Source organism: Eleutherodactylus coqui, chromosome 6 (assembly GCF_035609145.1).
Source record: "Eleutherodactylus coqui strain aEleCoq1 chromosome 6, aEleCoq1.hap1, whole genome shotgun sequence".
Lineage (NCBI taxonomy): Eukaryota > Metazoa > Chordata > Amphibia > Anura > Eleutherodactylidae > Eleutherodactylus > Eleutherodactylus coqui.
Window position 1 is genome coordinate 2710045 of NC_089842.1, and position 15050 is coordinate 2725094.

Here is a 15050-nt window from a genome sequence, read left to right on the forward strand (position 1 = left end):
GCATATTGAACAAAACTGAAATATCACATGACATCATGGGAACGGTTGCGGTGAGCGCAGCGAGCCCCGTTTTCTTGTTGTTCGCGTTCTACACGGTTTTGATTTCGTGTTTGTAGAGAATGTTTACTGCCGGACCGGACTTTGTATTTTCATCAGATTCTTAGGTTCTTGCGTTGTCTAGAAATGAGGAGTTAAAGTGAGTAATCAGATGGGCGGAGGAGAAGAAGAAACGGGAGCAGTGCCAAAAGCAGGACTATTAATAATTGCTAGCAATCACTTTACAGCCAGGAGTTTGGAGAAGGAGCTTCCCTGAGCTTGTTGCACCCCGAGACGTACGATGGCCGGGCTGAGGCGGCTGCTGGCATCCTGCATGCTGTTGGGGGTCTTACACAAGGCGGTCCACACTGCAGACTTTCCTCCTCCGTGTGACAGGTGAGCGTTCTGTTAGAAGGGATAATAATGCATCACCAATTCGCGCCTCCTGAAGGGTCTGAACAATAATGTATTAGAATGATGACCCCAAAAAGCAGATTAGGTCGTCTGACTGCGAAATAAAGGAACTCCCGCACATTTGGTCATTTCGGGGAGAAACGTTGTAGCTGAATGGTTCATTAAAGTCTTCAGTGTGTTATATACACGTTGCGTTTGGCTTTGCGCCATTTTTCAATGGGTGACAGTTTTTTCATCACGTTCTGGGTATGGTGTTTATCCCGAAGGCGTCGTTAGCCGTATGGTAAGCTGCTTTTAGCCACAGTCAATTTAAAAGCCACACAGACGTACCAGCACAGTTTCGGATGAACCACGGGCACGCCGTGACCATGGCACAGCCGCAATGTGTGCACCCAGCCTTATACCTGCAGCATATCTCCTAGTTGGCTTGTGTTCCTCATCTGCTGCAGGCGTCCAGCACCTTGTGGTAAATCGTTTGTCCACGCGGTTATTCCTGTCAGTGCAGCGATTGCGTCCTTCTCATTAATGAGATGCGGATGCTGATGGAGTCATTGCCGCTATTATGTCAGTGCACTAACAATAGACATAGTGAATGTGAGGTAAACCATCTGCATCCTCATCCTGCAGAGCAGCAATCTTCCTACTTAGTTGGATTTATGTGATTGTCCTTTTGAGAAACTTTGTTGCTAAACTTGTGGCAGCTCACCGCCCTGAAATGCATCAAACCAAGTATAACCCGCAGGTCCAACACTGATCGACCATAGCAGCCTACATGGACTATTGTGTGTGGACACAAGCACTGTGTGCACGGCCCGTACAGCAGCTCAACCGAAGGCAGCGACTAGACCGGGAAGACCTGCGGGGCAAAGTACTGGATACTGCAGGCTCAGCTCTTAAAGATGCAGGAAAATTGGCCCTGGAGCCGGATGTTTTAGTGCTCGTACACAGCAGTGGATTGAATCATAGACTGGTAGAGTTGGAAGGGACCCCGTCATCAGGACCTCCGGGGACATCGGGTCCTCCAGGGTCATCAGGACCTCTGGGGACATCGGGTCCAACCCCCTGCTCAGTGCAGGATCACCAAACCATCCCAGATAGATGTCTGTCCGCCTCTGAAGACTTTATAGATAAAAAGTTACAACAGCGCTCCACTCAATACCAATGAGATGATAAGATCATGAGATAGATCGGGGCTTACCCGGTGACCAGCGGAAACCCCACCAGCACCTCCACATCCCAGTAGACATACGGAGATTATAGATGAGACCTCCTTGGACCCAATATACAGGATACCGATAAAAGGGAAAAAGGCACTCAGCCCTCCGAGGGCAGACTGCCGAGGAATCCCCGTAACACACAGATGCGACTTTATCACAACCATATAACACGTCGCCATATATTATAGCATGAAGCTTCACTCACATTAACCCCGACGTGTGCAAAGAGGAGCATAACGTCCGGGTTCCCCAGGCTGCGGGTGAAACGTGCTACACGTCACTGCGTACAGCGGAGCGCGGCGCTGACACCACTACATTGGATGCATTAATCATGGATGTTTGAATTATTAATACATCAAATGTTGGTAAGACATCGTGTATATTGGGTGTAAAGGGATGGATTTTGGACATATTCACATTTTATATATTTTTAATCTTACATCTTATATGCATATATTGCAGGCATTACAGTTTATTGACCGGCTATTATATAATCAGACATTGAATACATGTACTTATTTAGCACAGGGATTGGATCCGGTGGTGACACCATCACATCCAGCATGGCGCACATGACGTGGGGGCGTGCAGCGCTGCGTTCCACTGTACGTAGTGACGTCTATCACGTTTACCCGGAGCACGGGCTGAACAGAGATGGAACCTCATAGGAGCCTTCTGTTTAGTCCCGTCACCCATCGTGTGCAATAGTAAAAGCAGAAGTCTCCTCTCCATTTGATTTCCTTCTTCTTGTGGCGGCGGCGCTGCGGCCGTATAAATAATGGAACCGAACTGAGCGGAAATAAAGCTCAGAAAACCTCCCTAAAATCAGCGGATGTTTTTTCTTTCTTTCGTTTTTTCACTGGAATGAAATGCAAAACAGAAATCAAACATCTCGATGCGGCCGAGCCGCCGAACACAGAGCCAGCAGCCTGCTGGGAGGGCAAAAAGGGCAAAAAGGCGCCAATGACCCAAAAACACACAAGTTAGAAAAAAGCCACAAGAAATGAGATGCGTTGTTTACCAATCCCCTAAGATCCGACTGCTGCGCTGTTCATCTAATAAAGCACCACAAAACGCATCGGGAGAAACACGAAGGCGTCCAGACGGTCCATTAATATGAAGAACAGGTTCGGTCCGCAGTCGCCAGTGGAGCGAAGTGTGATTGTTCCCAGTGAGAGAAGCCGACTCATCCTGTAGATAGGAGACCTTGTAATGGCCAACAATACGTGATGTTACTGCGGCGTCCGGGTTCTTCTTGTCGCCCCTTTAGCCTGATGAAAGTCATTACTCTTCGTGGCAGTTGGTCAAATCTCCAATGAAAGGTCATTTTAGCCCGATGAAGGATCGATAGAAGAACCCGGCAGCCGCTGTGACATCATGTGTGTTTGTAGCCACCGGAAGGTCTCCTATCTACAGGGTGACTTGGCTTCTCTCACTGACGACAATCACATTGTATCCATTAAACATATTTATGCTGTAAAGTATGAAAACATATCTGCCACAAAAAGGGGAAACACAAATACAAATGTCCGCGTCCTCATAAGACAGAATGTCCCGTTAGGGCATGTATAAGAAAAAAGGACAATCTGGGGAAATTCCTCTGCTCTAAATAAGTGTCCGTTTTCTAGAAGGTGAAACTCACCGCGCCGGAGCGGCCTACTGCATAATGCGCCACGCCACAGGAAACCATTGTGAAAGAAAAAAGCCTTAGCAGACGTTTATGTTGTTTCGCGGCGCGCAGTAGCGCAGTCAACTACGTTACCGAATACTGCAGATAAAACGAGGTGAAAAACAAACCTGAGAAATGTAGAGGAATGGAGGCGACAGCTTTACGGGGGAACTCTAATTATGTGTTTTTATACATTGAACAGCAGAAAAACATGTATCCTCACGGCCACCTTCACAGGGGCGAGCGCAATATCATGTGGCCATATCCGACCTGTCAATGTGTTTTACCCACAGATGTCAGCCATTTTTCATGCAAAACCGCCTCGCATCGCTTCTCTTAAGTTCTGATCCTCCAGCACTTGTTTTCAATGGGAAACATCAGATCGCGCTCGCGTGTAGCTGGCGCGGCGTGCAATGTGTTTGACTGTCCCATTGAAAACAATGGGCGATGCGTTCCAAGGGACACAGAAAAAATAGGACAGGTAGCGATTGTTTTTACCTCACAGCATCACTATAAAAGCGCTCATGCATATCACTCCATGGAAAAGAATAGAGTTCATATTCGTGCACGTTTTGTGCATTTTGCAACGCACAAAACTCACACAAGAGTCACGCTGGTGTGACTGTAGCGTCACGAGTACAAAAAACGCTCCCTAAATGCAGATTTTCCAAATGAATATTGTGTGTGAAAACTCTCTGTGACGGGTTGTATCAGATCGGGGAAACAAGAGCAGCGCCGTTACTGTGCGTGGACTTCGGTACTGCAGCTCAGCTGCAGCGCCGCACACAATGCAGGAACACAAGCGGGGTGTGATGAATGCATCAACAGAGAGGAGCAGAAGTATTACAGATAGCTGCGATATAAAGCAATCATACATGAGCATGCAGCCTGAATGCTAATTGCACTGTGTCTTAAGTGAGTGATTTGGGATCAATGACTTCGGATTTGGGGACTTTGGAAGAGTCCCTTGTGTTTGTTTTCTGCTTATTTATTTGAATATATTATGCATGTATTACTTTCATCCAATTTATCTGTATGATCTCCATTTAGAATGGGTATTAGTGCATTATGTCTCCATCGGTAGTATGGCTTGGCCAGCCTCAGCTACAGGAGCCGCCCCAAAGCTCCCGCTCACAGACTTTATCTTCACAGATTCCATCAGCCCCGAGGCTATGGCCCGGCCCACCTCTGAGCTAAAACCCCTACAGTAAGTGTCAGACTCTATGAATGTGAGGGTGGGTGTGTAGGGCAGGGGTGACAAGTGGCGGCGGGTGTTGATTCGGCTACAGCTGTGTGACAAGAGTCAGGTGTATGCGGGGCGCAGTCCAAGAGGGTATAGATGGTGGTTGTGTGTACGGCAGCAGCACAGCCACAGCAGGGTGGCAGTCAGTGGTTGTTTGTAGGGCAGAAGCTGTTGCTGTAGTCTCCCCCTGCCTCAGACACGTGTAACCAGATTCATTCTTAAAAATCCTTAGTTCATTCAAGAGACTTCGGAGCGGCTCCTGCGCCCCCGGCATCCTGCTCCCTGTCTTGTGTGCAGCAGCTCCGGGAGTAATAAGCCCTGAAGCCCTGCAAGCTGGCCTAGAGAGAGGTGTTTATGTGGGCTTGGCTGTACCCTCTGTGAAAGTGTGTGTGCGGGAGCCAATGGGGAGCTTTTTGGAATTTTGGGGCATGACCTGGGTATTTCTTGTAGCTGAAGCCAGCCAACCCATACTTCCGGTGGAGACATACTGCAGTAATACCTTTAGAATGTGCTCCATGACTGACAATGCTGTCCAGTGTACATCTTGTGCCATGTATGCCGTCCTTGACCAGCCGGGTGGTTACTGCTGTATGAGATGTGGGCCTGTTGCACATTTGGAAGCCCAAATCCTGGATCTAAATGCACAGCTTGCAACAATAATATCTATTGGAGTTTACTGCTCACTGAGCACTCGCTGGGGTAAATGTGGGGGTGGATAGTAGTAGTGGGTGCAGGATTAGCAGGCAGCTAGCTGAGTGACAGGAGGAGGGATAGTGGGAAGAGATCCAGGCCTCTGACCGCCAGGGGAATGTCTGCTCCAGTAAGAAGAGGAATAAGAGTGCAGGGCAGGCTAGACAAGTCCTGGTAGTATGAGGCTCAATTTGCCACAAAGAGCGGGATCGTCGAACAGTGTGTTGTCTCCCTGGCACTCAAGTTTGACACATTGCAGATCGGGTTGACAGATTACTGGGAGGGGCTGGTGAGGATCCAGCGATCCTGATACACATTAGCACCAATGACAAAGTTAGAGGTAGGTGGAAGGTCCTTAAAAATGTTTTCATGGAGATAGGATGCAAGCTTAGGGAAAGGACCTTCAATCCGGATATAAACTGGGAAGCCAAAAGAAGATTTCAGAAAGATAACGACTTTCTGTCAATTACTAAAGATAGATACCCAACTTGTACGGGACCCGACTAGAGGGGCGGCCATTGTGGACTTAATATTAACCAACAGACCTGACAGAATAACAGAGGTGCAGGCTGGGGGGCACCTGGGAAATAGTGACCAGAATATAATACATTGCAATTGGCCTTTCAAAAGGGAGTTTTATAGGGGGGGGGGGCTATGAAAATACTGAACTTTAGGAAGGCCAAGTTCCATCAGCTCAGAGATATCCTAAACCTTACTGACTGGGACAAAGTCCTCAAAAATAAGAGTACGAACAATCAATGGGAAACGTTTAAGAACATCCTAATTACTTACTGTGAGCGGCTCATACTAAGTCTTTTATTCCTGTAAGGTAATAGGAGAAAACCAATGTGGCTCAATAACAATGTAAGGGGGGAAGAAGCAGCAAAAATAAAGCATTGAAATTACTACAAGAAGAAGGCAGCGAAGAAGCACTAAAAACCTGTAAGGAAAAGAATACATTATGTAAAAAGCAGCAAAGATGGAGACAGAGAGACTTATTGCAAAGGAGAGTAAAACTAACCCTAAACTGCTCAACTACATGAATAGTAAAAAGATTAATACTGAAAGTGTGGGCCCTTTAATAAATAATGTAGGCAAAATTGTAGAGGGTGATGAGGAGAAAGCAAATCTATTAAATAGTTTTTTCTCCAGTGTATTCACAGAGGAAATGTAAATGTCAGATGAGATGAGGAGTAATAAAGTAAACTCCGATGGCATACACCCCTGAGTTCTAAGAGAATTAAGTATTGGGATACACAGACTCTTGTTTCTTATATTTAAAGACTATAGTGACTGGATCTGTTTCACTGCATTGGTGCACAGCTGATGTGTGTCTTTGTCAGCTTGACAAACACCAGCACAGAAGGTCGAAACGTCGCTACTTTGTGTGATGTAGAGGCTTGTTGCCTGTATTCTGATGGATACATAAAAACAATTTGCACCGACAATCTGCTGCCTGACGCTTCTTCATTTACCTGTGACTACAAGGGATTTGGATCCGATCCCGGTCGGGCGTGCACACTACTTATTTGTGAACAAGACACCCCCCCCCCCCCCGGACAGGTGGTGGGGAGTGCTGCTGATACTCTCTTTCTTTGCGAATATTCAAAAGAAGGCTGAAATGTGAACCTGGAGTCAGCAGTGGGCGCTATTCTTATTAATACATTTATTATTGACCCGGTAGACGGATTGTGCAGTAAAATATCAATATTTGTGGATGATACAAAACTACGTAAAGTAATTACCACAAGAGAGGACGGTATACGGTTACATATAGATCTGTATATGAGTCCGTGAAATCTGTATATGGTTGCAAATGGTTTGCGATAAGCTTGGGGCAGAAAAGTGTTACATGAGGGTTAACATACATGTGAGGTTCTGCACACGGCAGGAAATACACGTCACCATTACACACTAAATGGGAAACCGCTGGGGACCAAGACATGGAGAAGGACTTGGGGGTTTATAAATGTATGCTTAACCAGAGCAACCAGCGTCAGGCAGCTGCTGCCAAGGCAAACAGGATCAAGGCAGGCATCGGAAGAGGTCTAGGGGCGCATGACAAAAACATTGTACCTCCTCTATACAAGTCACTGGTCAGACCACACATGGGATATTGTGGACAGTTTTGGGCAGCGGGACTCAAGAAGGACATATCAGAGCTTGAGCGGGTACAAAGGGGGCAACTAAAGTAATAAATGGGATGGACGGACTACAAAACCCAGAGAGGTTATCAAAATTGGGGTTATTTACTTTATAAGAAAGACAGCTGAGGGGCGACTTAATAACTACCCAGTTTCCCTGAAAATAAGACCTCCCCTGAAAATAAATCCTAGCATGATTTTTTTAGGATTTTTAAGGATGCTTGAACTATAAGCTCTACTCCAAAATTAGGCCCTAATTACAGTTAATAAAAAAGTCAATGTTAATAGTGTTCAGCTATACATGTAAAAAGAAAAAGCTTTTGGAGCAAAATTTATTATAGGACCCTATCTTGTTTTCGAGGAAACAGGGTATGTATAGATATATCAAGGGGTCAGTACAGAGATCTCTGCCATCATCTATTATACCCAGGACTGTAACAAGGGGGCGCTCTAATAACTATGTATAGATATATCAGGGGTCAGTATAAAGATCTCTTCCATCATCTATTATACCCAGGACTGTAACAAGGGGGCGCTCTAATAACTATGTATAGATATATCAGGGGGTCAGTACAGAGATCTCTCCCATCATCTATTATACCCAGGACTGTAACAAGGGGGCGCTCTAATAACTATGTATAGATATGTCAGGGGGTCAGTACAGAGATCTCTCCCATGCATCTATTATACCCAGGACTGTAACAAGGGGGCGCTCTAATAACTATGTATAGATATATCAGGGGGTCAGTACAGAGATCTCTCCCATCATCTATTATACCCAGGACAGTAACAAGCGGGCGCTCTAATAACTATGTATAATATATCAGGGGTCAGTACAGAGATCTCTCCTACCATCTATTATACTCAGGACTGTAACAAGGGGGCGCTCTAATAACTATGTATAGATATATCAGGGGTCAGTACAGAGATCTCTCCCATCATATATTATACCCAGGACTGTAACAAGGGGGCGCTCTAATAACTATGTATAATATATCAGGGTCAGTACAGAGATCTCTCCCATGCATCTGTTATACCCAGGACAGTAACAAGGGGGCGCTCTAATAACTATGTATAGATATATCAGGTGTCAGTACAGAGATCTCTCCCATCATCTATTATACCCAGGACAGTAACAGGGGGGCGCTCTAATAACTATGTATAGATCTATCAGGGGTCAGTACAGAGATCTCTCCCATCGTCTATTATACCCAGGACTGTAACAAGGGGGCGCTCTAATAACTATGTATAGATATATCAGGGGTCAGTACAGAGATTTCTCCCATCATCTATTATACCCCGGACTGTAACAAGGGGGTGCGCTAATAACTATGCATAGACATATCAGGGGTCAGTACAGAGATCTCTTCCATTATCTATTATACCCAGGACTGTAACAAGGGGGTGATCTAATAACTATGTATAGACATATCAGGGGTCAGTACAGAGATCTCTCCCATCATCTATTATACACAGGACTGTAACAAGGGGGTGCTCTAATAACTATGTATAATATATCAGGGGTCAGTACAGAGATCTCTCCCATCATCTACTATACCCAGCACTGTAACAAGGGGGCGCTCTAATAACTATGTATAGACATATCAGGGGTCAGTACAGAGATCTCTCCCATCATCTATTATACCCAGGACTGTAACAAGGGGGTGATCTAATAACTATGTATAGATGTATCAGGGGTCAGTACAGAGATCTCTGCCATCATGTATTATACCCAGGACTGTAACAAGGGGGCGCTCTAATAACTATGTATAATATATCAGGGGTCAGTACAGAGATCTCTCCCATTATCTATTATACCCAGGACTGTAACAAGGGGGCGCTCTAATAACTATGTATAGATATATCAGGGGTCAGTACAGAGATCTCTCCCATTATCTATTATACCCAGGACTGTAACAAGGGGGCGCTCCAATAACTATGGATAATATATCAGGGGTCAGTAAAGAGATCTCTGCCATCATCTGTTATACCCAGGACTGTAACCAAGGCGTGCTCTAATAACTATGTATAGATCTATCAGGGGTCAGTACAGAGATCTCTCCCATCGTCTATTATACCCAGGACTGTAACAAGGGGGCGCTCTAATAACTATGTATAGATATATCAGGGGTCAGTACAGAGATCTCTTCCATTATCTATTATACCCAGGACTGTAACAAGGGGGTGATCTAATAACTATGTATAGACATATCAGGGGTCAGTACAGAGATCTCTCCCATCAGCTATTATACACAGGACTGTAACAAGGGGGTGCTCTAATAACTATGTATAATATATCAGGGGTCAGTACAGAGATCTGTCCCATCATCTATTATACCCAGGACTGTAACAAGGGGGCGCTCTAATAACTATGTATAATATATCAGGGGTCAGTACAGAGATCTCTCCCATCATCTATTATACCCAGGACTGTAACAAGGGGGCGCTCTAATAACTATGTATAATATATCAGGGGTCAGTACAGAGATCTCTGCCATCATGTATTATACCCAGGACTGTAACTAGGGGGCGCTCTAATAACTATGTATAATATATCAGGGGTCAGTACAGAGATCTCTCCCATCATCTATTATACCCAGGACTGTAACAAGGGGGCGCTCTAATAACTATGTATAATATATCGGGGGTCAGTACAGAGATCTCTCCCATCATCTATTATACCCAGGACTGTAACAAGGGGGCGCTCTAATAACTATGTATAATATATCAGGGGTCAGTACAGAGATCTCTCCCATCATCTATTATACTCCAGGACTGTAACAAGGGGGCGCTCTAATAACTATGTATAGATATATCAGGGGTCAGCACAGAGATCTCTCCCATCATCTATTATACCCAGGACTGTAACAAGGGGGCGCTCTAATAACTATGTATAATATATCAGGGGTCAGTACAGAGATCTCTCCCATCATCTATTATACCCAGGACTGTAACAAGGGGGCGCTCTAATAACTATGTATAGATATATCAGGGGTCAGTACAGAGATCTCTCCCATCATCTATTATACCCAGGACTGTAACAAGGGGGTGCTCTAATAACTATGTATAATATATCAGGGGTCAGTACAGAAATCTCTCCCATCATCTATTATACCCAGGACTGTAACAAGGGGGCACTCTAATAACTATGTATAATATATCAGGGGTCAGTACAGAGATCTCTCCCATCATCTATTATACCCAGGACTGTAACAAGGGGGCGCTCTAATAACTATGTATAGACATATCAGGGGTCAGTACCGGGATCTATCCCATCATCTATTATACCCAGGACTGTAACAAGGGGGGCTCTAATAACTATGTATAGATATATCAGGGGTCAGTACAGAGATCTCTCCCATTATCTATTATACCCAGGACTGTAACAAGGGGGCGCTCCAATAACTATGGATAATATATCAGGGGTCAGTACAGAGATCTCTGCCATCATCTGTTATACCCAGGACTGTAACAAGGGGGCGCTCCAATAACTATGGATAATATATCAGGGGTCAGTACAGAGATCTCTGCCATCATCTATTATACCCAGGACTGTAACAAGGGGGCGCTCTAATAACTATGTATAGCTATATCAGGGGTCAGTACAGAGATCTCTGCCATCATCTGTTATACCCAGGACTGTAACAAGGGGGCGCTCTAATAACTATGTATAATATATCAGGGTCAGTACAGAGATCTCTGCCATCATCTGTTATACCCAGGACTGTAACTAGGGGACGCTCTAATAACTATGTATAATATATCAGGGGTCAGTACAGAGATCTCTGCCATCATCTGTTATACCCAGGACTGTAACAAGGGGGCGCTCCAATAACTATGGATAATATATCAGGGGTCAGTACAGAGATCTCTGCCATCATCTATTATACCCAGGACTGTAACAAGGGGGCGCTCTAATAACTATGTATAGATATATCAGGGGTCAGTACAGAGATCTCTCCCATCATCTATTATACCCAGGACTGTAACAAGGGGGCGCTCTAATAACTATGTATAATATATCAGGGGTCAGTACAGAGATCTCTCCCATCATCTATTATACTCCAGGACTGTAACAAGGGGGCGCTCTAATAACTATGTATAGATATATCAGGGGTCAGCACAGAGATCTCTCCCATCATCTATTATACCCAGGACTGTAACAAGGGGGCGCTCTAATAACTATGTATAATATATCAGGGGTCAGTACAGAGATCTCTCCCATCATCTATTATACCCAGGACTGTAACAAGGGGGCGCTCTAATAACTATGTATAGATATATCAGGGGTCAGTACAGAGATCTCTCCCATCATCTATTATACCCAGGACTGTAACAAGGGGGTGCTCTAATAACTATGTATAATATATCAGGGGTCAGTACAGAAATCTCTCCCATCATCTATTATACCCAGGACTGTAACAAGGGGGCACTCTAATAACTATGTATAATATATCAGGGGTCAGTACAGAGATCTCTCCCATCATCTATTATACCCAGGACTGTAACAAGGGGGCGCTCTAATAACTATGTATAGACATATCAGGGGTCAGTACCGGGATCTATCCCATCATCTATTATACCCAGGACTGTAACAAGGGGGGCTCTAATAACTATGTATAGATATATCAGGGGTCAGTACAGAGATCTCTCCATCATCTATTATACCCAGGACTGTAACAAGGGGGCGCTCTAATAACTATGTATAATATATCAGGGTCAGTACAGAGATCTCTGCCATCATCTGTTATACCCAGGACTGTAACAAGGGGGCGCTCCAATAACTATGGATAATATATCAGGGGTCAGTACAGAGATCTCTGCCATCATCTATTATACCCAGGACTGTAACAAGGGGGCGCTCTAATAACTATGTATAGCTATATCAGGGGTCAGTACAGAGATCTCTGCCATCATCTGTTATACCCAGGACTGTAACTAGGGGACGCTCTAATAACTATGTATAATATATCAGGGGTCAGTACAGAGATCTCTGCCATCATCTGTTATACCCAGGACTGTAACAAGGGGGCGCTCCAATAACTATGGATAATATATCAGGGGTCAGTACAGAGATCTCTGCCATCATCTATTATACCCAGGACTGTAACAAGGGGGCGCTCTAATAACTATGTATAGATATATCAGGGGTCAGTACAGAGATCTCTGCCATCATCTGTTATACCCAGGACTGTAACAAGGGGGCGCTCTAATAACTATGTATAATATATCAGGGTCAGTACAGAGATCTCTGCCATCATGTGTTATACCCAGGACTGTAACTAGGGGACGCTCTAATAACTATGTATAATATATCAGGGGTCAGTACAGAGATCTCTGCCATCATCTGTTATACCCAGGACTGTAACAAGGGGGCACTCTAATAACTATGTATAATATATCAGGGGTCAGTACAGAGATCTCTCCCATCATCTATTATACCCAGGACTGTAACAAGGGGGCGCTCTAATAACTATGTATAGACATATCAGGGGTCAGTACCGGGATCTATCCCATCATCTATTATACCCAGGACTGTAACAAGGGGGGCTCTAATAACTATGTATAGATATATCAGGGGTCAGTACAGAGATCTCTCCCATTATCTATTATACCCAGGACTGTAACAAGGGGGCGCTCCAATAACTATGGATAATATATCAGGGGTCAGTACAGAGATCTCTGCCATCATCTGTTATACCCAGGACTGTAACAAGGGGGCGCTCCAATAACTATGGATAATATATCAGGGGTCAGTACAGAGATCTCTGCCATCATCTATTATACCCAGGACTGTAACAAGGGGGCGCTCTAATAACTATGTATAGCTATATCAGGGGTCAGTACAGAGATCTCTGCCATCATCTGTTATACCCAGGACTGTAACAAGGGGGCGCTCTAATAACTATGTATAATATATCAGGGTCAGTACAGAGATCTCTGCCATCATCTGTTATACCCAGGACTGTAACTAGGGGACGCTCTAATAACTATGTATAATATATCAGGGGTCAGTACAGAGATCTCTGCCATCATCTGTTATACCCAGGACTGTAACAAGGGGGCGCTCCAATAACTATGGATAATATATCAGGGGTCAGTACAGAGATCTCTGCCATCATCTATTATACCCAGGACTGTAACAAGGGGGCGCTCTAATAACTATGTATAGATATATCAGGGGTCAGTACAGAGATCTCTCCCATCATCTATTATACCCAGGACTGTAACAAGGGGGCGCTCTAATAACTATGTATAATATATCAGGGGTCAGTACAGAGATCTCTCCCATCATCTATTATACTCCAGGACTGTAACAAGGGGGCGCTCTAATAACTATGTATAGATATATCAGGGGTCAGCACAGAGATCTCTCCCATCATCTATTATACCCAGGACTGTAACAAGGGGGCGCTCTAATAACTATGTATAATATATCAGGGGTCAGTACAGAGATCTCTCCCATCATCTATTATACCCAGGACTGTAACAAGGGGGCGCTCTAATAACTATGTATAGATATATCAGGGGTCAGTACAGAGATCTCTCCCATCATCTATTATACCCAGGACTGTAACAAGGGGGTGCTCTAATAACTATGTATAATATATCAGGGGTCAGTACAGAAATCTCTCCCATCATCTATTATACCCAGGACTGTAACAAGGGGGCACTCTAATAACTATGTATAATATATCAGGGGTCAGTACAGAGATCTCTCCCATCATCTATTATACCCAGGACTGTAACAAGGGGGCGCTCTAATAACTATGTATAGACATATCAGGGGTCAGTACCGGGATCTATCCCATCATCTATTATACCCAGGACTGTAACAAGGGGGGCTCTAATAACTATGTATAGATATATCAGGGGTCAGTACAGAGATCTCTCCCATTATCTATTATACCCAGGACTGTAACAAGGGGGCGCTCCAATAACTATGGATAATATATCAGGGGTCAGTACAGAGATCTCTGCCATCATCTGTTATACCCAGGACTGTAACAAGGGGGCGCTCCAATAACTATGGATAATATATCAGGGGTCAGTACAGAGATCTCTGCCATCATCTATTATACCCAGGACTGTAACAAGGGGGCGCTCTAATAACTATGTATAGCTATATCAGGGGTCAGTACAGAGATCTCTGCCATCATCTGTTATACCCAGGACTGTAACAAGGGGGCGCTCTAATAACTATGTATAATATATCAGGGTCAGTACAGAGATCTCTGCCATCATCTGTTATACCCAGGACTGTAACAAGGGGGCGCTCCAATAACTATGGATAATATATCAGGGGTCAGTACAGAGATCTCTGCCATCATCTATTATACCCAGGACTGTAACAAGGGGGCGCTCTAATAACTATGTATAGCTATATCAGGGGTCAGTACAGAGATCTCTGCCATCATCTGTTATACCCAGGACTGTAACTAGGGGACGCTCTAATAACTATGTATAATATATCAGGGGTCAGTACAGAGATCTCTGCCATCATCTGTTATACCCAGGACAAACTTGCGATTTTTGTGCGATGCGATTTTAATATTAGAAAATCCCATTGAAAAAAAACATTGCGATATCGCAGGGTTACAAAAAAGGCTAGTGGGTTGAGGCCCTAAGAGCAGTGA

General features: G+C 44.5%; 1 protein-coding gene across 1 annotated transcript in view; it reads left to right on the forward strand.

Annotated features, from left to right (window-relative positions):
* The first annotated feature begins 292 nt into the window (after positions 1-292).
* TREH (trehalase) overlaps positions 293-15050 on the forward strand; it is a 63536-nt gene continuing 48778 nt past the window's right edge. The window contains exon 1 of the mRNA XM_066606071.1: positions 293-432. Within this exon, the coding sequence (XP_066462168.1) occupies positions 338-432 (95 nt within the window). The 5' untranslated portion in view covers positions 293-337. The remainder of the gene's footprint in view (positions 433-15050) is intronic.